Raw genomic sequence first — 22,690 nt, forward strand, 5'->3', positions numbered from 1 at the left:
GCTGCTACACTTATTAAAGGGCCATGAATTCAATTTTTAGCACAAAATAACCATAATTATCTGTTGGGTTTTGACTGGGTTGCCGATAAATAACAACTCAACCATTGCTGCACCAAGTGCTCAGATTTCTGGCTTTCAGAACTCAATTTCTAGCCAAAACCCACTTTATTCTGTTTTAGAGCAAAAGCTAAAGCCCACTGGAATTGAGGGCCATGGCATTTTGCAGCTGCTAAACATTGGAAGACAATGTCATAACACATTTCAGCTTTGAAGGTGAAAAAGTCTTGGTCCCAAGCTTAAAAAAACAACAAACGACAGTGTTAACATTCCAGTATTTAGCATGGTGATTATCTCTTCATTAAATGCTGGTGTTGGACTGTTACTCCAATTAGCTAGTTTACTATTATTTTATTATGAAAATAGAACTTTTTTATGTTTGTTTCAGAGAGAGAGAGAGAGAGAGAGAGAGAGAGAGAGAGAAAGAGTATTTGTGAGTGGGTGGGAAAGAGAGAGACAGAGTGTGTGTGTGTGTGTGTGTGTGTGTGTACACATGCATGAATGCATGTCTTGGCAGCTTCCCTTTGATCAATAAGGTAAGTGTGAAGCCAGAGCCGACCTGACTGTGGTTTTCCGGAACATTAGCGAAGGTAAAGCTACTAGACTGCAGCCAAAGCGGTCGCATAGCAGACGTGATCTTTTTGGAAAGTGCATGCCCGGGTCTGCCTCGGAGGCTGCACGTCCACAGACTAACGGGCAAAACATTTTTATAAGGTAGATTTTTTAGCTTGAACTCACTGCCCATCTATCCAGAAATAATCTTCTTGATGAGATTCAGTCAGGCTTCAGTCCCAAACCCTCTACTGAACCTGCACTAACTGAGGTAATGAACGACTTACTAACTTATTATTAACTAATCGTTCATCTGTCTTGCTAAGTGGCGCCCTTGACACTGTGGACCACAACATCCTCCTGCAACGTCTTACTGTCCTCAAGGTTCTGGCACTTTCCTGGCTCCGTTCGAATTTGAGTACTAAAACACAAAGCATGGCATACAGTAACAATCTCTAAGGTCAAATACGGTGTTCCACAGGGATCAATACTCGGTCCACTTTTCTTTTGTGTTTACTTGCTGCCATCGGGTCACATTTTCAAAAAACACAACATAATGTATCACTGATATGCTGATGACACACACATCTATCTTCCTGTAACAGTCAGTGACTCCTCTGAGCTCCTTAAATTAGAGTCATGCCTGTCAGACATCCATCAGGGAATGTGCAATCTTTTTCTGCATTTGGATGCACATAAGACCAAAATGTTGCTGATTGGTTCAGCTAGGCACACTATGCTTTTTACATATTTTCTTGATGGCAGAATAGTATTCAAACCCTCTCTTACATTTGAGCCACGCATCAAATATGTAACTGCCATCTTTCAACTTGATAAATAGCCCAAATATGCTCCATTTTATCAAATTTAGATGCCAAGCTCCTCCCGCATGCCTTTGTAACATCTAGAACCGAATAATGTAATGCACTTTTCTCTGGCCTACCTTAGACAGCAACAAAAGGTCTCCAACTGGTCTGCAGCTACTAGAGTCCTCACAAGGATTAAGAAGTTGGACCATATAACACCGATGCTGAAATCTCTGCATTAGGCACCGGCTCACACAAGAACTGATTTCAAATTCCTCCTTCTTACCTATAAGGGAGGGACGGAGTATGGCTCCCTCATGTATCTCCAGCCTTATTGCTCCATATATTCCATCATGTCCTTTACCTTCCCTTGATGCCGGTTGCTTAACTATTCCTGGATTTAATTTAACTTATTTGTTGGTTGAGCCTTTGCCCACCGAGCTCCATTTCTCTGTAATAATCTACTACTGCACGCTGGGGATGCAAGCTCTGCTGATACTTTCACATCCAGGCTTAAAATTGTTTTTTTCTGTTCACCAGGATTGCTCCTAATTTCACCGGCTGGGAACCCAAATCACTGAATGTTTTTCCACCTCGACAAGTAGTTAGCCCAACCCTGTTCCAGTTTATGATCTCTGTTTTTAAAATTGCTAACCTCAACCTTGTTATCATATTAACATTATTACCTGTGTATGTGTGGGTGAGTGAGTGTTTTTTTTTTTCTTTATCTGGTGTTTTTTTTACTGCTTTGTAAAGTGCCCAGAGACTCTTTGGGGCGATATGTACATACACCAAAGTTGAAGTTGCATGCTGTATGTTAAAAACTTTTTTCTTTTTTTCTTCTACCCCCATTTCCCGTACAATTGGGTGGGTAAAGCATGTTTAAATGTAGACTGATATGTAAATCTGTTTCTTTGCATTAGATTTGAGGTCCTGCTCACTGCCATGAGTGCCAATTTGCACAGCACATTTGTCACTGATATTTTTCAGTGTGAGACAAGATATAAAATGACAAGAACCTTTACTTTCTTTACAATATCAAGACAATATCCGATAAAAGCCTCACACTGTTTATTGCCAGGCTACAGGGAATGACTTATGTGCATTATAGATTTAGATAACAATATATATCTGCAGCAATGTCACCGAGTCAAATGGCTGTACATTTATTGTACATTGCGAATGAAGTCCCTCTGATTTTTTTTTCCCTGGTGGTGTCAGAGTATTGACAAATGGGCTTTTTCCGCTTCTCCACTCACTCCCTGCCTCCTTCAATCCTTTCCTCCATTTTTCTTCCCTCCCTGCCTCCCCTGATCCATCTTCCCTTCACTGTCCTCCATGCCTTCCTGCTAAAGCAATGCAAAACAAACCAATACAGCCGAGTATCGCAATATCATTTTTCACAATACGATACTGATCCTCCTCCCTCTTGTACTGATGTGTTTATGCACTTCATTTTCACACTGTATGCCCCTCCTTCAAAAACATCTTTAAATATATCCACATTAAATTGTTCCCCTTTCACCCCTTTCACATCATTTGTCCATCCCTCCCTCACTCCATCCCTTCTTCCCTCGACTGATCTTCCCTTCTCCACTCCCTCCTTCTCCCAGCCTTTCCTTTCCTCCCTGCCCTCAATCCTTCCTTCCTTCCTTCACTCCCTGCCGCCTCCTCACTTCCTTCTTTCACTGCTTTAATTCTGAGTTTATGCAAACAGTGTTAACGTCAACATCCAGCTGGTAATTACAACCAACAATCTTGTTTTTCTTTCTTTTTTTTTTTCTGATATATCCGACTAGGAGGTAAATAACGTGGATGTGTCTGGAGGATGGCGTCCTCATATCAGTCAAACCCCACCATTAAGCAAAATAAATCCCAATTTAATGCTGCTTTTACCATGTGTGCTTTTTTAAACCAGAAACCAACTCTGCCCATCATAAAACTTAACATATATTTTTTAAATTAACTGTTAAATAGTGTAACTTTCTGATACAGACTTGAAGCACTGATCAAGTTTCCTCTCTAAATGAAGTTGTGGTGATGGAAATCTGTCCCACCTCCACCGTCTTTACCATAAGACATGAACACATCAATGAACTATACGATCCAGGCCATTAGTGGTAATGTGCGATACTTTTGAAAATTTAATGTCATTTTAAAAATTAAATATTTTATTTGTATTAATATTAATGCAGGGTGTCTATTGTAATGTACTTGACATGGCAGCTTATGGAAGGAACTAGAATATGTATGATGACTGGTTCAGGTTTGTCTCACTGTCACATTGTATTTTGTGTTTAGGTTACAACAGATTAGAATAGATTGATCTTTATTATCCTTACACTCAGATACAAAGAAATTTTGCACAGCTTCTCTCAAGGTATTTGAAAAGCCAGAAAATAAATAGCAGCAGTACAAGAAAAACAGCAGTAATCGTTAAAGTAATAGCAGCGTAATGTTTAACAAAACGTGATGTTTATTTTTGTTTTAAATAGAAGGTAGCTTAATGTGAAGTGAGTACGCTTACTGCAAGCACAAAAAATAAAAATGAAAAATAGAAAGGTATGGATTACTTAAATGTAACATATTTCCATATTTACACCTTCACAATGTTACAAAGCAGCTAAAAATTGTGTCTGAGAGGGCAGTATCTGGGGTGCAGCTGGGTGTGTGCACGTGCATGTGTGTTTGTTGCAGTCTCTTATGTGTTTGTGTGTGTGTGTGTGTGTGCATGTGGATCTTATTGTCTTGAACCATTTGCCGGACGGTTGGGTTTACACCAGTGGTCTTCTCCTTTCTTTTTTTTGCCTTGTAAAGTGTTTATCTTTGTGTTTATGCTTCTTAGAATGACTGAATCAATTCCCCATTTGTTGGGTAATAAAGTTTACCTTGATCTTGATCTGCTTCCCTCCATCCTTCTATTCTTCCTCGCCTCCTTGCATCTCCTACTTCTCTCTTCCCTCCCTCCCTCCCTCCCTCCTTTCTTTCTTTCCCCACGTTTACTCGCATGTTGCTGCTGCACTGACCTGCCACCAGCAGGATGGGGTGTTTGTCGGGGTGCAGCTCCATCTGCCTGGCGATCCAGGGGCCGTCAAAGTGAGCGTACCACCAGCCCTTCTTCTTGTTCTGGGGGTCTTTGTACTGGTCACCCGGCCGGATGAAGGGGATGCGGAAGTAGCGCTGCTGCCGGTTCATGGCCACCTCGTGCTGCCGGGCTGGGATGGGCGGGGCCGGGTTCTGCTGGGCTGTTGGTTGGACGGAGAGAAGATCAGGCAGGTTCCCTGGCCAATCGCACCCAGGCAGGAGTCAGTGACTACGGGTACAAGCAGCCTTGTAATTGGTTGATGGGACTGACTGAGACCAAACCAGATGGAAAAAAATTATTCCAGTGTACTGACCTGCGTATTAACCCGATTAAAAGAGTATAAATACTGCACTTCTACTAGAGGACCTCGGTTGAAGCCCGCTGTGTTGGCAAACATCCGGGAAATGTTCTTTTTGAATATCAAGAAGACATGACATTAATATTAAGCATCTAAAAGTGGACATGATTACTCATTATTTTGCGGGTAAAAGGTTCATTTATGTGACAAAAAATCATATAAATCAACATTTTACCTGCAAAGACTTGAGTGTGGATCTCTTCCACTTTTAGATATTTCAACATATTGTTTTTTTTTTTTTTTTTTTTCCATAAACTGTTTTTTTTCTTCTGTTCTCCATTATTATTTTAAGAACATTATACTGTGCAAAATACTCTTAAAGAAAAAAATCTTCACCCTACTGAGAAAAATGCAGTGTTTAATTTTAATCTGGAGATTTAAGATTTAGATTTGGCACTAACGTTCTCTGCTAACTGGCTGGTTAATGTTGCAAAATATCATTTAAGGCATTCACTGCATCGGAAACTGTATTTTATGCTGGATAATTAAGAACAGCTTGTTTTGTTCCTGGAGATTTTCAACGTCAGATTTTGAACAGAACTACAGCTGCCGACTGCCTTAAATTTGATCATAGTGCTCTGAGTATTTACACAGTATTATTGTGCATTTACAGTACTTTTACACTGCTTAGTTAACAGGTTATTACACTGGAATAGGGTTTCTTTAAGGTCCAGATTCAAAAACAATTGAGTTGGAACAACTCAGCCCCATCCAGGCTGAAATAACAACCCCACTGATGGACCATGGCTCCTCTATTGAACCATCCATTCAATGGGAGAATTTGACTCCGGTAGCCCATGTGAACTCCTGTATGTAAATGTTTAAGTCCTTTGATTGGGTTTGAATATAAATTGTGAGTGTAGTCAGCGAGTCCTGCTGCTAGCGTTGGGGAAGGGGGTCAGTAGAAATCACAGCAGTGCTGATCAAAGAGGGAGTGAAAACCAAAGACAAGAAGCACGGCAGATGTTTATTATGGGGCTTGCCTATGAAAACATAAAATACAGAGATTTTTGTGCCTCTACAAAGTGGAGTGCCAAATAAAGAGGTACTGTAGATTGAGGGAGGTTCTCTAGACGGTAGAAGGAGTAGAGAGAAGAAAGTGGGCTGCGGTTCCCCCAGTTTGCTGGATGACCACACTGCAAAAACATCCATTTTAGTAATCATTTAATCTTGGATTCAGTTTTGGATTCTGGGACGATTGGGAGAAATGCTCACAGGCTCAGATATTTATAGTAGTTTCCAGTGGAAGTCAAACTGTGATAAGAAATAGCAAACAGCGCCCGACGTTTCAAGAGAATACCAACAGGAACAAGTGAAGGTACCTCACTAAACCTGGGAGCTGAATCCAAGATTAAACATCACGTCGAGGTAATTTGCTTGCATTGCATGACAATATAAACGACCAACATCTGCCACAGAGCAACACATCGTCCCACCATCACCAGACCAAAAAAAAAATTTCACCCTCACACCACCTCCTAAAAGTCGAAAAACCAGAGAAGGGTTTTGCCGAAGAACGTCACGAACGCACCCTTCCAACCCAACACCTTCCAGAGGAAAGAGGAAAACAACAAAAGAAAATCAAACGTGTTTGTCTGGAGAAGGCAGCGGAAACTGAAGGCATGTTCTCTTAAGAGGCCCCTTGAACTTAACTCCCTGCCAGACACACTCCATGCAGTGTGTTTCCCCTGCCAGGTTGTTGATTAGCATTTGTCCTACACACACGTTCTTCCTGGCTCCCAGCGACCGAGAGCCCGAGCTACTTCAGCGACTCGATGGCGGCTCGAGAACTGGATCGAGATGTCAGAGCGGAGAATAACAAGGGGTTTTGTGACCTCTTGCTGAAGATGCACACTGAAGGGGTGAAAAAAGAGCTGCTGATTCCTATTCAAAACCTGTGATTTTCTTTTCTTTTCATTTTCATCAACCACGTCTACTGACGTATTTGTCTCTGCTAAGAGCCGACTGTGAGGTGCTAAGAATCACGGCTAGACTGTCGCCGATACGACCTTTTATTGATTCCAGGATACAGAAAGGTAAATGTAAGTGACTTGTAACAGTTCAATTATGTTTTCTTGCCGATTAATTCTGAATTTAATTTCCTCTGCTGGTGAGTAGCTGAGGTGGGACGCTGCCTTAAAGAGCTGGAAACCCTCGCAGAATTTCATTAGTCAGGGTTTCAGTGGAGAATTTCAATGCTGCACGGCGGTCTAAACGCTGTGTCAGGGGCTTTTCTGCCCCCGAAAAGACCGAAATTTAAATGAGGGACCACTTTATTGTTGTCATATTGATTTAATCATGATTAACACCAACCGCTTCAATCCGAAAGCACAAACCGCGCATCTGTCAAACCCTAAGAAGAATTAGCTTTGCAAAACTAATACATATAAAGAGAGATTGATAGCCACCACCGCTTGTCTGATGGTTGCACGGCTGATAAACCTGAATGGGCCGTGTGTGTGTTTATAATCTCAATCAGGCTAGGAGTGAATGCAGCAAAACTTCTGCTTCCTGCATGAATGGCTCCTTTACCCACACTTCTCCTCTAATCAGAAAGTGAAGTGGCCTTTTCCTCCTGTCACGCTCCCCTAAACGTGACACTGTGATCTCTAGCCAAAGAAAAACAAGCAAACTGCCTTGAAAGCCTCCCGGGCTGTTTTTTAAAAATTTATTTTTTCCCCCTTACCGGAGCATTCCCTTTGTGGCTGTATCGATAACCGCAGACTTAAGAGCTCTAAGAAATTACCTCTACTTCCTGCGGCCGCCTTATCAAACTGTAGTGGCTGTGTGCGAGGCGTCTCGCTAATAGGCCAGTGTTAGCTTTGGCACATCGGTCATAAAAAGGCTACGGCGTCGGAAAAAAGGCCGCCGTTAATGGAGCCGGCAGCTGCCATAGAAGCCCGTCCACCTTTTCTGCCACAAAGTACGCCGAGAAACGCAAGAGCACACAGCGATCCCAGGCTACAAAGCAACCCCAGTCAATAGCAAAACCTTTAGCAGGTTAATAAGGGGGGGGGGGATTAGCTGTGCTGTTAGTGGAGTTACGTGTTGGGAGAGCCACTTACATGCTTTTTTCACAGGAGGTGCATGATCTGAAAGTAAACATGCCAGGTTACACGGACGTGTACTGGAGGAAGTGATGCAACACAGCAGCAACAGTGGAACAGGTGAGATGTTTTTGTTTTTGTTTTGTTTGTTTGTTGTACAGACATGATAATAATGAACCGGTGAAACACAGAACGACAAAAGAATGGAAAGATAACAACATATTATGATGACTTAGTCTAATATTACTGCAGTAACTACTACTTATGATAATATTAACACTACTACTAGTGCTACTACTATCAAAATATTAATAATAATAACCATAACCATCAGTCTCCATTAATCTGTGCTACAAGTCAGATGTGTTCAGATGTAATAACAGTGACCAATGATTAAAAAAAAAGAGCAAAATGAGGAAGTAAAAGGCTTTCTGTGTCTGTTTTACTATTTCTAAACTGCTGATCCTTTGTATTAAACGCTTGGGCTGCTTCTGTGTGCTTTACAGTTCATTTCAAGGCTGGTTTAGGGGTTGTGATGATGACATTCCTGAAAATGAGCTTCCAAGAGACACCGGTGGAAGTGTGTGGCTGTGCCCGGTCAGCGTCCGGGTGTGAGCGTGTGGATCTCCATGAACACGGAGAAGGACGATGCTGAAAAACAACCGTGGTGCTCCGGCAAACCGTTCCCTCATATGGTCCGAATAAATGACAAAATAACATCAAAATAAATTCTGAAATACTTGACAGATTTTTAGATTTTTTACACTGCTGCAGTTTGTGCCGTTTGGGTCAGCTTGGCTTTCTAAGGTTCGGCGAGTTTCCTTTTTCGCCATGAAATTAAGAGTTTGATAAAACAAATAAGACATCCACTATTTGCAAAAAAGCATCATGTGCTTTGATAAAATGATCACTGGCATGAAATTAAAACTGATAATCGAATATTACTGGATCTTTTTAGTTATCTTCAAACCTTTACTTCAACATCACTTATGTGTTAGATGACACGTCATTTTTGGTTGTATCGATCAAGCAGCATCAGGCAGCGATGCAGCTTTATGATTTAAATTGACGCCTTCAAATATTGAAGAACATAAGCATAGAAGTGAGTGCATTTTCAAGATTTTCCCCCCAGTTTGTGGCCCTGAACAAAAAGCCCTGTCTGACCTCTGATCATGGTGAAATGCCGTCATGCACGAGTATCTCAGCCTCAGAAAACAAACGCCCTGGCTGAAGTGTGTGTAACGTTAAAGTGTGTGTAACGTGGCGATGGGCCGCTCTGAGATTGCTGCACAGCGCCTGACGAAGCGGCACGACGAACGAAGCTCCGTCTCTCAAACGGAGGAGAGTGAAGGATGAAAGTGGGTGTGCGGGCTCGCGGTCCAATCAGTAGTCTAAACAGAGCGCACAATAGCCGGCGAGGAACAAGAGCTCTTTGTCGTCATGACAACTCAATGTGTGGCACAAGGAGATGAGGCGATGCCGATGGAGAGGCGAGAGACAGAGTCCATTTGTTCCTCCTGTTTGAACATCGCTCTGGACTCCCGACAATGAGGAAAGGTCGGGGACTGAATTGACTGACACACTGCGCCATTAGCAACCAGGAGGAGCTCATTTTCACCTCTTAATAATTCTGCAAAATAAAAAAATAACTGCCTGAGGTTAACTGTGCAGTGTTAACAAAATAACGCCAGGCTCCTGTGCTTTTACAGCTTCAAAACCCCAAATTTTTCCACACATTTGACAGAATTCAATAGGATTTATGCTGAAAAAGTTAAGTCCTATAACAGTCAAACAAATCACCAATATGTGGAAATTCACTTGTATAGAATAAATCCAAAGTACGTCAACATTTTATGTGACCGGGTATCAATTTAACTTTCCATTTCAAGATTTCCCAAACCTGCACAGGAGTCAACTTACTTACAGTATCGATAATTTTTTCAATTAATCAATTTATCATTTCGTCTGTAGAGTCAAAAATGATGTCATATGCTTATCACAAGTTAGCAGAGCTCGGAGTGATGTCCTCAAATTCTTGTTGGCATTTTTTCACCATGATCATGACGTCAGATGGGGACGAAGGCAAAAACATTGTGGGGAAATTGTGATAAAATATTGATAAATCATTAATTTATTCTTTTATCGAGAATAGATATCAAATTTGTTGGTTCCAGCTTCAGAAATGCATGCAAAACTAAAAGTAAAAGCAAAAGGATATATTATTGTGCATGTACACCTGGCACTTCTGACACTGCAGCCAACAAACCTCATATTTGTTCCTGATAAAAGACTAAATTAATCATCGGCCAATCGTTTCAGCTCTTCTAATTTAATTGTGATCGATATGGGAGTATGTGGCTCTGTCCTGGTTCAAAGGTCACCAGTTCAAATCCCAAACTGGCAAAACTTGTTGCGACAGGGATGACATAAAGATTTAAAAATACGGCGATAAGCGGCTCGGGTGCTCGGCAATACGCCTCCTTCCGACAAGACAAATCAAACCAGACGCAGTGGCGGAGAGCTGCCGCGATCCGAGCCGCTGCGTTCTCGCCTGTGTGTCCGCTCTTACCGTAGTCGGTGACAGATTTTGGCGCTCGCTGCTCCGTCTCGGTGTTTCGTTTCTTGTTCTTTGACTTCCAGGCGTGGTAAACCTTGAGGCGGCGGTGGAACTCCTCCCTGCAGGCGGCCAGCAGCTCGATATCTGCAGGCCAGACATTTTTACAGTCAAAACTTTGACCAGTGAGGACAGTAATATCTACAGGCGACTCAGTGTAGACACATTCATCACTATTCATCCTGCTACTACAGCTTCTAATAATACTGTTATTGATGCGTTCACCAGTGATAATAATAATGTCTGCTGCTGACAGATTCTTAAAATCAATGCTATCGCTCCTACATGGACTACTAAGTATTAAAGCTACACTAATAGAAATCACAAAAATAAGAACCATTTACACTCAAAATGTGGAATAAACACCAAACTTATTAAAGAGCATGAGAACAAAGTCAACTGTATATTGTCCCTAAGCAGTTTTACTCATTGCAGCTATACTAATGCTTGTAATAATACTAATATACTAATACTTATTGTACTCGTGATAATATTAACGTATGTAGGTTCTTAAAATTAACATAGCTACTCTTACCACTACTAATAAATTATTAAAATCATTATCATCAGTGGTAATAATACTGCTAACCAATAAAAGCAAAGGCAGTAAAATATAAAACAGGAGATAAAAACAGAAAAGTAGAAAAGAAGAAGTGAGTAGACTTGCAGAAGAGCGGGGGTGGACTGTTTGTCTCTGTGGCGCTCTAATAAAAAAAATAAAACTAAACATAAAGTGGCGCTGGTCTTTTACAGAGTGACACTAACAACATTTGTTGCACCAATAATGCGGCCACATAACTGTCAGGAAAATGGGATTTTGGCAGAGGAACTTACAACCGTTTGAGGTTTTCACATCGAATGAAAACAGGACTTTGGAAAAGCTGAATTGTTTTTCTGACAAATTACCATAACATATTTTTTTTTCCCCCCAAATTACGGTTGAGAATTCAGTACTGAGAGGAAATATAATGATGAATTATGTTTGCTAACAGTGAAACTACAATATTAAATCCTGTTAACTCACACTAAATCATTATCAACATATGTAGCGGCTAATGTTAATTTTACTCATTTTACACACACACACACACACACACACACTGACTCTCTCTCACAACCTCCGACTGACAAAAGATATTCTAAAGCCCAGAGCATGAAGATAACAAATTTCTTCAGGATGATTCAGATAAATTACTCCAGTGGAAGTAAAAAAAACGACAACAACAAAAAAAAAAACTAAACTGAAACATTCAATTTGTCATCCAGAGCGCGAGGCCTAACGGGGCGCGATGAGACGCTTAATGCACACTAAGTGCCTCGGGAACGTCGCCTGCACAAAAATACTTGGTGGGCAGACGGATGCCGAGTACCTGCTCAACAAGAAGAAAGAAAAAAAAATCCACTTTGGTTTTTTACTCTACACTGATGAATCCCCGCAGAAACGACTAGAATCTGTCGGGTGTCGGCAACACGTCGTCACTATTTTAGGTTTAATTTTTTCCTGCAGAGACGGAGACGTGCACACATCTGTATTCGGCACCTCCCTCTCTCTCTCTCTCTCTCTCTCTCGCGGTGGGAGAGGAGGTGAGTGGCCTGTTAACAGCCAACAGAGGCGTTTCCTCTGGGTCTGTGTGTGGCTGCCTGCGGCTCTCATTTTCCCTCCATTAATTTCCCAGGTGCCTCTGGGGAGCGCCGATACGAGTTCGGCGAACTGTCCTCGTCCTCCGCCCTCCGCTGCACGCATGAGGAAAACACAACTTCACTTTAATGTCTTAACACCTTTCCTGAGTGCTCCCTTTTACATAGTGTCCATTTTATACTTTGTGTATCTCGATTCTTGTCCTGATTTGGCTTAATAAGCTAAGTGAATTAGCTATTTGATTCTACATTTGGCAACCTGTGCAGGCTGATTTGGTCCAGTTGGCTGATCTAAGCTGATCGTTTGGCCACCTGTCCGGCACCTAATGCACACCTGAGCGTGCATCTGTGGTCCTTCTCCAGATTTCTTCCTGTTTTTTTATATATAATCTGTGGGGTTTTAGGGGGAGTTTCCTCTGGTGGGCCTGTAAAGCCCTTTGAGACTGTAAATTGTGACTCTGAGGCTCTAAATCAACTTCAGCTACTCTGTAAAATAATCTTATTTCTCATGCAAAATCATTCAGGAAACAGGAATATTAGTTAAATACTATCAGGTTGATGTGACTTCTGGCCCTTGACCTCCTCCATGATGGCTGCATGTAATTTTGGTGATCTAATAGCTGAGCTACCTTTGGTATAGTTATAATTTTTATTAGTTATTGTATAGTTATAAAGTTTACTACAGCATTCCCACTCTGTCAAATGTAAAATTCCCTTACTTTTTCATGACTTTCCATGACAAAAATGTTGATTTTCCATGGCCTTTATGTCTGTGCCATGACTTTTTTTTTTCTTTGACCAACATTTTGAGCACAAATCAGATTAAGATGTCGTATATCAGTTTATGATTCTGTTCTATTATGTGAAGGAAGTGAACGTAACCTGAACACAGTGGAGGATAAATACATTTGTTGAATAACTTGTTGATTTTTTTTATGATTGAGACCGGTGAAGTATCAGGATATTTCATGTTCTACCCCCAAAAATCTTACTGAATTCCCTGACTTTCTCAGACTTTTCAAAATTCCCAAACTTTCCAGATATTCCAGGATTTCCTGTGGATTTCCTTTCGACCGGTGGCCTCAAGCTCTCTCACCGGCAGCAGTTTTAGACATTTCTCATATTTCCTGTTACTACTGGACGCCCGTCTCCCTATCCACAGAGTCTCTGGTTTTCAATCGACCTTTCACTCGAGCTCTGTTTGCTCTGGCAGAACGGCGCCCTCTATCTGTTTTGTGCTGTAAAGAAGTCCAGTTGATTTCCCTCCGAATCCGACCAAGCGGTTCACAGCAGAAACTACAACGCAGAAGCCGCTGCTGCCACAGTCGTGTTTGCTTATTAATTTTTATTTTGTACTTGAACTATATTTGATCTTTACAATGCAATTTATCATACCTCCAATAGAGAGCGTGAACCGGATGTCCTGCACGTAGAGTAACTACACAAACGTCTGCACATTAATGTAGTAATGATTAATCAAAGCTAAAACGTTTTCAGGATCATTTCTAAATGATTCTGGATAACAGCGTCAGCTAAATGTCAGTGTAAATGTTAATGAAGTAGTTTGCGGTGGCCGGCTTCTCGCTGCCGTGACACGCCGTGATGTCTGACAGAACAACACGGTAAAACTGTGGCATTATGGCTGCTGTTCAAAGACCCGTAACTCACTCCCACGTTAAAGAGGAGGTCATGTAATGAGGCTGCCAGGGGGGAAAAAAAACAAAAGAAAATCAGAAAAGTAGGTGGTATAAGAGATGAATTGTGGCAGATATTAATGTCAAGCAATTTATCTGTTTGCACCGAGAAGACTGAACAGTTCAGTTTCAGATTTTTAACACTGAGCAACAGTGTTTGCTTCTTAACTGGCTTTTAAACGCAAAGGCTTCATTTTATTTTAATGTTAAGGGTATTTTTGTATTTCTGCTCAGTGTTTTTCATTTGTTTTAACTGCTTTTACTAACCCTGACTTGGAAAAGAGATTTATTCTCAACGTGACAACCCTGGTTAGATAAAATAAAAAAGGTAAAAGGTTAAAAAAAACTGATGAAAAGAAGAAAAGTTGATCTCAAATGCTGAGGTAATTTGTAAAACTGTTTCTGTACGGCCTCCTGTAGGTTTTCCTGCCTGCTGTGGGAATAATAGCTAATCAGCAGCCTTTGCCTGTCCATTTGAAAACGGCATTACACATCCTGCTTGGCACGTCAGAAGTGTGACATCCCTGCAAGAACCCCAAACACGTTTGTGTGGCCCGCTGGCACAAATCTGCTTTACCTGCCGGTCACTGGGATCTGCACAAAAACACTGAAAAGCATCGCCCACTCGGTTAAATCTCTCACCGCACGAGGTGTTGATGGCGTCCCTCAGCTCGGCGTACTTCCACTTGCTCAGCTCGTACTTCTTGGCGCCGGCGGCGGCCTTGCTGGCCTGCACCTGCGGACCTCTGATACGGGAAACAGACAAGCAGGAGAGGGGAAGTCAGCGCCGCAAGCCACAGCGGTGCACCATGGGATACCAAACGCCGGGGCATGTGTATGAAGAGATCAAAGAGGGTTGGGTTAAATTCGCTATGGATGCACAACTCGGGTCAAAAGGTATTTGCGGACAACTAAACTGCGTGAAGCGCCAGACAGGTGGAGTTCACAGACAGATCCAGTTGCCTGTCACATTAAGTACAAAATGTATTCTTAATTTGATTTTAAATACTTACCTTGGACTGTCTAAAACCACATCTGCACACAGGGTTTTGTTTTTTTGCTTTTTGAAAATGCAACTTTCCGTTTTAGCCTCCTGTCTTCACGAAAATGCCCCGTTTGGTCACTGAAAAACAAACTTAGCTTTCTCGACAGAGTTCTAAAAAACAAACAAAAAAAAGTTTTCTTCAAGGTTCAAGGCTTGTTTATTGTCTTTCCAAACATGGTGTACATGAAAAGAACGAAATTTCAGTGCTCAAGGCCCAGTGAGAACACAATAAATAAAGAAGAATAGATAAAAAGTACTAAGGGGAGCTTAATAATTAAAAAGAAAAACCTAAAAAATATTGCTTTTTGCTGCCTGTACAGTGAAAACAGTACAGTTTGATACTGCTGACGTCACGGCCCTGACTTATTTTCAACCAAAGCATCCATTTGTAACTATCTGTCCATATGAACTCAACTGTTTTTATCATCCAACTTTGCTTTCGACACAGTTTTGGATATAATTAGGATGCTCTCATTGGTATTTGTACTTGCATTTATAACTCAGTGATGTCAAGAACCCGCTCCAGGCACTCCTCAGCTTCTTTCCACATGTGTGTATTTGCTGCATTAGTGTCTACAGACATAGTTTTTGCTGTCATATGTAGTTTTTTTTTTGTCCTAAAAATGGAGGGATTAAGTTGCATTTTCAAAAATACCCGTCTGTGTGAATGCGGCCTACATTTTCCAGTGCTCGCTGTAGTGTCTTGTGTGTCAAACTCCACCCATCTGGAAATTTCACAGGCTACAAAGAAACTTTAACCCTCAGGAAAGAACAGGCTGGTGTTGCAGCTACAGTGGCACAGGACAGATGCAATGATGGCAATTTGCTGTGTTTTTTTTTTTTTTTTTTAACACGGTGGATGTGCTACAGATTGGACCTGGGTAAAACGGCGCTCTCGTGTCAGGTTTGTTTGAGCCTACTTTGGCTTCAGATGGGTAGTGCTGGTCACATGGGTGCCAAGAAGTTCAGCCGAGCACAGGAACTCACATGACACCGGCTGACTTAGCCTGATGTGGCAAACTCCACCCACACGGACCTCACCAGGGGGTTAAAACTGGCGATTACTCAATTATCCACAAATGCCATTTAACACAGGTCCGCTGTAGACACAGGTTCACTGCCAGTGTTGGTGAAGGTGAAGGTAAGGATGTAAGGGGTATTTTCAGATTAGCAGCGTCTTTGTGAAGAGGGAAAAGCACTATAGTGGAGCTAGATGGGGGAAGAGAACGACATAATTAAATCGCATGCTGTTTCAGTCACCAGGAAGTAAAAAAAAAACGGCTCTGCCACAACGGCATGGAGCTGATCTGGAGTGGCGGCTCATTCTGTTAAATTATAAATGACCGTTTGACAGAATAAAGTATACGGCTCCTCTCCAGCTGCGGGCCTTGCTGCTGGCTCGCCGTTTGCTCCTGTGCGGCGGCGCTGACAAGCCTGAATAATCCACGACCGGGATTTGCCCCTTTTAGAACGGCGTGAGGCTGGAGGCGGACCCACTGCTACCCAAACCCCAATGTTCCCTAATCCTATTGGGTGGCCCCGACTCTCACGATTAGCAGAGTTGGCCTCGGCTGCACCGTCTTCCCAGGATGATGCCGTGGCACCGGCAGCGACCTAAGTGACCCAAAGCGCCGCGGTCACCTGCTGCTCCTCCTTCCTGTAGATGTGTGTTTACGGCGTAGTGAGATGTGGCCTGAGCCAATTAGCCGCAGACACAGGAACAGAGGAGCCGGGAGGATAACCTGGCACATGGCCTTGAGCTGACGTCACTCATTCACACTCGCTCCACAGTGGAAAGGCTAAGGAAAGCTACTAGAAAACACCAGCTGGCCAGCGTGACCTCATGAGACACTGCCACGCAAGTTACTCACCAAGCTCCACTGTATCCAAGGCAGGGTTTGTGTTGTCTACTGGACACAGTGGCTCGTACATCTCAACATATAGCCACCAGCCACTTTCACAGCTTTATCATCAAACTAGGCAGAGGTGGGAGTGGAAATGCGTAAGTCATGTAGAAATTTACCGGTTTGAATTCCCAAAGCAACTGGGGAAAAGATCTCCGGTGAAACTCCTCCTGAAACAGTCCATAATGAGCCTCGCACGTGCAGCAGCTTTATTAAGGGCTTAGACAGGCTGTGCCAGCTGTCTGCAAGGCTGGACGATATCATGATATTATACTGATATTGTCATATGAGAGGAGAAATTGTCTGGGATTTCGTGAATTGTGTTATCATGATCTGTTGTCTTGGTTTTAAAGAGTGCATTATGATAAAAGTAATGCAATTTTCTGAACTTGATAGACTGTTGTCACGGTTCTGTTATTTGCTTCTACCTGCTTGGTCGTCATAAACATTAAAAAAAATCTCTTGTATATAACTATCTAAGCATCGATAGCCATCCCTACAATATCCTCACAATATTGATATGGATACATTCGGTCCAAGGCTGTCAAATCTTGATGAGACATTTGATTTTGTCCATATTGCCCAAATCTAGTTCTCTGTAAGAAGTGTTATTCACATTTTTCAAGGTAACCAAAGACGCACGTTTGAAATCGCCAAAAATGGGCGTGGTTACATCTGTTGCGCAAATGAGACTCATTTGGATCCAGATGGAGCAGATAATCACACAAGACCTTCTGAGATGAACCATGTTGAAAATGAAGGAGGTCATGAGGTCATTTTAACTCCCCAAAGGCTCGACTGAGGCCGTTCACCCGAGCAGGACTGGGTCGCGCTCAGCCACTCCCAGGTGTCTGGAAACGTGACTCACGGTGAAATGTGAGAACAAGCGCGCTCAGTGGACCTTCCTCCGATGAATAAAAGATTTTGAACAAGGCCTTCAAATTATGGCTGGTAGATTGGATGAACTTGGCAGCAGCGGCGGAAATTTGTTAACACTTGGCAGGTGGTTGATGGTAATTTTCCACCCTGAGACCCATCGTGAGGTTATTCTGCTACACCGTAAGTGGTCCATAACAATAAAGAGGTCTTGCAGAGTCATTTCATCTTCATAAAACAAAACTAATTATGAGTCACGCCAGTATTGCATGTCAGGTCTAAGCTACAGGTAATGATCACTTCAGTCAAGGTGTACTGCTTAATGACACCTGGGTGAAATGGCTGTGACCCACTGGACACGTGCGCTTGTAACCAGATGGTCAATGGTTTTAAAGCCTGGATCGCCTGGAAAAATCTGGGTCACTATATTGGAAAGGTAACAGTCTCCCTTCCCTGAGAAACTGCAGCTGAGGTGCAACAGCACAAGGACTTTAATCCCCTAAAGGTCGCAAAGTTGGGTGGAAGATTGTGTTCGTTTAGGGCAGCTGAAATGGGAGAATGAGTGTTTAAATGTGAAAAAGAAGCCAAAGTGAAACCAAAAAAAAAATAAATAAATAAATTTTTGAGAAATGTTCTTTGGATAAGTCAAAGAAAAAAATCACACACAAAAAAAGAATACATAATAAAAAATGGTGATCACTGGTGACCACCTTCGTTATTTTTTCTTTCTTTTAAATGACAGAATTAACCCTTTTAATTAAACTTCCAGAATTAAACAATGATGATTTAGAATCAACAAAATCAACACAACTCATGCAAGATTTCCAAATTGCATGCGTTCATGTGTAATTCTGTTCTTCATGGAAAAACTTGATTTATTTTCTCAAAATTGAGGCGATTGTTGAGATTTTCCCCTGAACGTCGGGGTTTGGGTTTATAGGAAAGATCTCTACCCACCTAGCCAGAAGCTCAGACATTTCCTTGGCCATTTCTTCCCTAAAAAAAGCATGATGGTCCCGGTATAAAGGAGTTAGTTAGTAGTTTAGTACCAGTCAGTGATGATATAACTCTATTAGGTTTTCTGTAGCTAAATGTACAAAATACTAATTGGAAGAAATACAGGTAGAAGAAGATGGAATGGAAAAAGAGAAAGATTAAGAAGATAGAGGATGAGGAAGAAAAGTCTGAGAAAAGTCTAAGAAAAGTCAGAGAAGAAATCATAAAAAAATAAAGGGAGATGGAAAATAAAGGGAAGAAGAACATAAAAAGACAATAAGGAGTAACAGAAGCTTGGTGAGAATTAAGGAGCAGAGGAGTGAAAACTTAAGAAGGAGGAAAATGAGGCTAAACATGAGTATCTGTGTGAATGCGCAGCCTTTGAGATAACAGTATGCTTAAGTGTGTGCTGTGTGTGCCGCCGGGTGTCAAGTCTCATCATTTGACTCATATGTTTGTGACTTCGTTTGGGTGCTTGGACCGCTCTGATTAAACCTATCACTCCACTGATGTGTGCCACGGCTGACACGAAACACTGTCTCCATCTCGGATTCTTACCCAGGAGACTGCAGTTAAGGGGGACAATGCACAGGGATATTCATAATCACATAATCACAGAGCAAAACATTTGAAGGCAAAAGGCTGAGAGTGAAGAATAGGACTGTGCGATGTAAGCAGATGGTATATCAAGTGCTACGATGGGCCACTTCAGTGTCCTGGGAGTGCATACAAGTGTAATGCGGCCAGTAGTACAGGTGACTCATGATTTGACGCATCGGTTTCACCTCTCAAAGTGACTTTGTACGTGGGCTGCTGCATGCCGAGTGCAGAAAAGTGTGAGGGAGGCTTTAAGGCTGAGACCCAGGGATTGGGCTGCTTTATCACAACAGCAAACAGCATGCTGGAGATACGATGCCAAAGCAAGTGCACAGACTATTTTACCATGCCAGGATGCACCGTTAAACCTGAGCCGGTCCGAGGATGTTACGGTAAACGGATGCTGACAGTCTGCAGACGACAGTGGAGTGCAGCGCATACAGTAACATGCAGGCTCTCTGAAAAACTGCGTTGCATGTATAAAACAAAACAAGGACTGCAAATCTAATCTGAGCTGAAGAGCAGGCTCCTCCCCTGCGCTGGACGTAGCATCTCAAAGTGTGCCAAAGGTGCTTGGGTGTGTTGATATTTAGAGGTAACCTACATGGTCAAGCTCTTGAGCTTTGTAGTTCCACCAGCACTGTAAACAGAGGATTATAGGATTATAGGATGTAGCAGCACTGTAAGTCACTACACAATAAAATGAACCAATCAAGAATGGGAAAGGTGATTCCTTTCCCCCTGCGAGTTATGAAAAGTGATTCTCCTTCCAAACTCTGATTGAAGGACGTGTGGATCACACATTAAAAACACAGATCATACGTTTCAGGTGGATGACAATCATCACGCTGGCACTACGATCGAAACGGCTGCTAATCACTTCAGCTCGCAAAGTCGATTGTGAACAATTAAAGTGCCTTCTGTTATACTAATGCCACTGTTAGTTGAAGTGAGCATCCTACTGTTAGGAAAAAAAGGGGGCTGTGCTTGGCTGGCAGATTGCTACAGCATGCGGGGTTGGTTACAGTTTGAATAGTCAAAAGGTAGGGATTGGGATTAAAGGGTTAAACCGCCGGGTCTTACGCTGCTCTCTCTGGGGACGATGGAACTGAGGAGCCATTACTGGGAGGAGAGAGAAAAACAACAAAAAAAAGAAATTGGTTAAACAAATATGATCCATGGGGAAGTGGGAGGAGTTTGATCCTCTGAAGTTCAACATTTCTCATCTTTGGGTTTGCAGCAGAGGGGAGTCAAGAGGCTGATTAAATGTCCCGAATAACCGCCTCTGTCCTACGATGTCTCCAAGAGGTCACCTCCTCGATGGCTTGGTCCTCCTGCAGCCCTGACTACAGCACCTCAGTAACAGTGTCGGTGTCCCACAGAAACCTTGCACCTACAAAATGTCAACCTTCAACCAACAGGGTTTGACAAAAACCTCGCTTTCTCATGTATTTTTGACATTTTGCAAAGCATTATAAGCGGTTTACCTTCGATTCAGGACCATAAACCACTTGGCGTTTTTTCCACCGAGCCCATATTGGACCTACGAGTGTGAGTGCAATATCAACACCCATTATATGACTCAACAGGCCTTGACCTGCTAGTATACAGTCAAAGTGGGGTGACTAACACATATGTTAACGTCTGCAAACTGTGAATGAAACATAATAGAGAAACATAATGCTGTGTGCATGTATGGAGGCAGAACGGCGCATTTATACAGTGAGGAAAAAAAAAAACAAACATAAGAGCTGTTCGATTGAGCTGTGGGTTAAGGAAGGCAAGGCCAATCTCCTTCAGCAGTCTGGAGTGTCTGGGTATTATCAAACGATAGCAAGGACACTCTGATACGATACTGGTAATGTTATGAGTGCCAATACCGAACTAAAATGCAGTACTGTATTGTGAAGTTTACCTAAGAATAATATGAGATGCCACAAACAAGTAACTCTTCAAAAATACAGCAAACTGTCTTGATTTTCTGTATTTTTGGTGCACAGAAAGGCGTATTCCTAAATGGTGGGTGGAAAAGGATTTTATACCCGGTAACAGACTGGATCTGTACTTGGTATCAGCAACAGCATTGAAAAACGACTTGGTAAAACCCTAGATAATATTCTTCGGTGCAGATTATTCCTATTATGTAATATTTTGTCTGCTTGTCGGGAAATGCTCTTTTCTGTCTCCACCTTCAGGTTAGAGGTCAGCACTGCAAAAACTCAAAATCTTACCAAGATTATTTGTCTTATTTCAAGTCAAAAATGTCTTATTCCTAGTCAAAAAATTGGCAAAATTTGTTTCTTGTTTCTAGCTAATTTTCACTTATTTCAAGTGAATTTTCACTTTTTCCACTGGCAAATTTTGCCAATGAAACAAGCAAATTTTCACTTGTTTCAAGCAAATTTTCACTTGAAACAAGAGACAATTGTCTAAAAACAAGTTACTTCTGATGTGATCACGTCTTATTTTAAGCGTAATGAGATATTTTGACTAGAAATAAGACATTTTTACTTGAAATAAGACAAATAATCTTGGTAAGATTTTGCGTTTTTGCAGTGAGCTACAGAACATCACCTCTGGAGTTGGAGTCTCTCTACTCAGTGCTCTACCCTGCTGCCCCAAGGTGTCAAACTTGATTTCAAGCTTCCAAAAAGGTAAAAGAAACGCAAACAAAAAACTATGAGGTCAAGCGTTTCTGCGAGACACCGACGATGCTGTTGAGTTGGACGTAAACGCCGCGGCTGCGTTCCCGGTTCGGTCTGTTACCTGCGCAGGCCTGCGTCGTTCTGGACCTCGTCGGGAATCAGTTCAGCCTCGCTCTGGGCGATCCTCATGGCCAGCTCCCTGTCCCTCCTCTCCTGCTCCAGGACGGCCTGCCGAGCCGCCTCCTCCTCCCGCTCCGCCTCCAGCTGCTGCTCCATCTCCATCTGAACAAACAGACACACCCCATCACCTGTCAGCACCGCAGCTGCAGATAAACAATAATGTTGGATTTCAACTGTTATCCTGCAGGGCCATTACCTTTAATGCTTACCTAAAGCGTCCACGCTTCATTTCACATAATGTTCAGGCATTTCCGTGTTACAGAATATCGCCACTTTGATGGCTAATTCCTTAGAAACGGCAAACATCTGCGTTTATAAATGTGTACTGACAGCACAAATTGTATTTTATGCCAAACTCGCTGAAAAAGCCTCAGCTTGGACATCAGAAAGTTTCCACTGGAGTCTCGGCATGTTCGCTGAACAAGTCTCAAGTGAATCTGACAATTCTGTTATTGAGCCCGGAGCGAGGCTATTATTCAAAGCAAGTGCAGATGTCAGACGTTTCCAAGGAGATAGCTGTCTGGGTCGTTATGTCCTGTAACGCCGAGCGTGGCGCCAACGTGTCCAAAATAAATCTGGTGTGTTTAGGGTGTAGG

General features: G+C 42.3%; 1 protein-coding gene across 1 annotated transcript in view; it reads right to left on the reverse strand.

Annotated features, from left to right (window-relative positions):
• myo6a (myosin VIa) overlaps window positions 1-22,690 on the reverse strand; it is a 153,867-nt gene that overhangs the window by 3,301 nt on the left and 127,876 nt on the right. Inside the window, exons 28-33 of the mRNA XM_030047151.1 lie at window positions 22,036-22,196; window positions 20,353-20,391; window positions 14,494-14,597; window positions 10,475-10,606; window positions 7,924-7,950; window positions 4,442-4,660 (exon numbers count right to left, since the gene is read on the reverse strand). Coding sequence (XP_029903011.1) covers window positions 4,442-4,660; window positions 7,924-7,950; window positions 10,475-10,606; window positions 14,494-14,597; window positions 20,353-20,391; window positions 22,036-22,196 — 682 coding nt within the window. The remainder of the gene's footprint in view (window positions 1-4,441; window positions 4,661-7,923; window positions 7,951-10,474; window positions 10,607-14,493; window positions 14,598-20,352; window positions 20,392-22,035; window positions 22,197-22,690) is intronic.

Source organism: Myripristis murdjan, chromosome 24 (genome assembly GCF_902150065.1).
Source record: "Myripristis murdjan chromosome 24, fMyrMur1.1, whole genome shotgun sequence".
NCBI lineage: Eukaryota > Metazoa > Chordata > Actinopteri > Holocentriformes > Holocentridae > Myripristis > Myripristis murdjan.